Genomic DNA, 2,023 nt, shown 5'->3' with positions numbered 1-2,023 from the left:
CGAATCCTTTCACTATGGATGCCTGGGGCGTCACAATGAATCCCCTTGGTGAAAAGTGGCTATGAGCTAGGGACAAACACAACCAACGAAGTCATGATCATAGGCTATACAGGTGTGTACTTTATGTAGTCTGTGTTGAGACATCCTTAGAAGGTGAATGGCCTTAGTTGCGGACAACTTCTATGGGAGGAGCGAGCTCTCTTTAAGCAAGTGCCCCTCGGGGCAAAGGCTCGTTTAAGCAAGCTTTCTAGATAAACTTCATCAAGAATGAGCGCATCTTTGATCTAATCCTCTAAAGGTGAGCTCATACGCCGTGAGCTCTATTGGGATGAATTCTTTCTAGCTCAAACTAGGGCTGGCGACAGGCCCTCAAAGTGAGGTTTTCTTTAGGCGAGTATTACTACGAATGCATGCCCTCTCTCCTCAAGCACTTGGACATGAATCTGCTTAGATATTTAAAGAGTTACTTATATGAACATGTATGAACATATACTTTCAATAAGATAAATATAAATAAATTCTTCATTGACCTGAAAGGCAAGAAAAAGTCACATGAATAAATCTTATAGATCATTTATATTCATCAATATATAGTAGATTCAATTCCACAATATTTACCTTGTTTCAGGCCTCTAAATTTTTATTTTAAAAAAATGGCATCTCTAAAACATATAAATAAGAAAAAAAATAATTATATTAAATGTTTCTAACATGAAAATAAATTAAATTAGGTTTAAATTTACAATGCGTATCTAATAAATAAATAAAAATTTAATATATATATTTTATAACAAGTTACTATACAACAAGTTTGATTCATAAATAATGTTTCTGAACTTTGCAAAAAGACATCTAATTTATATGTAATATATGTTAATATATCTGTTTGTTATGGTGTAGAGTTCCTTCCTAAGTAGATCCAAATTATCCCAATGCAAATTTGTCAACTTCTCAAATGATATAATCTCCTATTAAAAAAACTTTTTCTACTAAAAATTTATTTTAGAAAGCAACAAAAAAGTTGTTCCAAATAAAATCTTAGGCTTCGTTTGAGACGATTTTTTTCATGTTTCTTAAAATAACTTTCTAGTACAAAAAAAATAAATTTTTTGTACTAAAAAGCTGCTTTAATAAGCAATAAAAAAGTCATCGAAAATGAAACTTTAATCTCATTATCTCACAAAAAATAAGACCCATTTAAGAGTGAAGATGTATTATATTTGATTTATGTTAAGAAAGACAGATAAATTTAAAAAAATTTGGTTAAAAAATATTAGAAGTGAACTTTCTTTATTAGATTTAAATGAGAATTTGACTCTTAATAGAACATAATGGAGAAAAAAATTCATATAACTAATCCCACGTAGTAAGATAAAAATTTGATGTTGTTGCTGTAATATCTCAACTTCATTGTCAAATTGAAATTGACTGGTTTTTAACCTTTGTGATTTTTTTTTTAGAAAAGAGTGTGCGAGTGATTTGAACTTCCAAGGGCTTCAGATCTTAATCATTCAATCATCATAGTAACTGTAGAGAATCCAATTGGTATTGGAAAACTTTACCTTTCAATTATCATAGTAACTGTAGAGAATCCAATTCCAGCTAACTAATATCTTCCATTAACAAGATTCAAGATTCTGCACCATAGACTTTTCAATGCTCTGTAGCACAACCTCATCCTCCTCCTCCTGCTGCTGCTACTGTGCTTGGACTTCTACAGCATCTCTACTTGAAGAACTGATCGCTTCAATCCGCGCCACCACCTCCGGCATCGATGGCCGGCTATCCGGACACTGAACAGTACAGTTTACAGCAATCTGCAATAGCTGAACCATCTCTTCCACGTTCTGTTGCCTAAGCAACTCCAGATCAAGAACATCGGTCGACCATTCCTCCCGAAGCGCTGCTTGCACCAATTGAGGGAGGTTGGCGCCCTCCTCAGGCGACTTTCCGGTGAGCAGCTCCAGCAGGAGGACACCAAAGCTGTATGCATCGGCCTTCTGAGAGATCTTGCGGAAGTTGG

At 34.5% G+C, this 2,023-nt stretch overlaps 1 protein-coding gene across 1 annotated transcript; it reads right to left on the bottom strand.

Annotated features, from left to right (window-relative positions):
* Window positions 1–1,404: 1,404 nt before the first annotated feature.
* Window positions 1,405–2,018, bottom strand: LOC110111947 (probable inactive receptor kinase At2g26730; the record flags this gene model as incomplete). The annotated part of the gene is made up of 1 exon (XM_020844017.2): window positions 1,405–2,018. A coding segment is annotated over one exon (321 nt), but the record flags the coding sequence as incomplete, so codon positions are not given.
* Between the last annotated feature and the right edge of the window lie 5 nt (window positions 2,019–2,023).

Source organism: Dendrobium catenatum, unplaced genomic scaffold (genome assembly GCF_001605985.2).
Source record: "Dendrobium catenatum unplaced genomic scaffold, ASM160598v2 original_scaffold_114159, whole genome shotgun sequence".
NCBI lineage: Eukaryota > Viridiplantae > Streptophyta > Magnoliopsida > Asparagales > Orchidaceae > Dendrobium > Dendrobium catenatum.
This window is presented reverse-complemented; position numbering and strand designations above follow the sequence as displayed.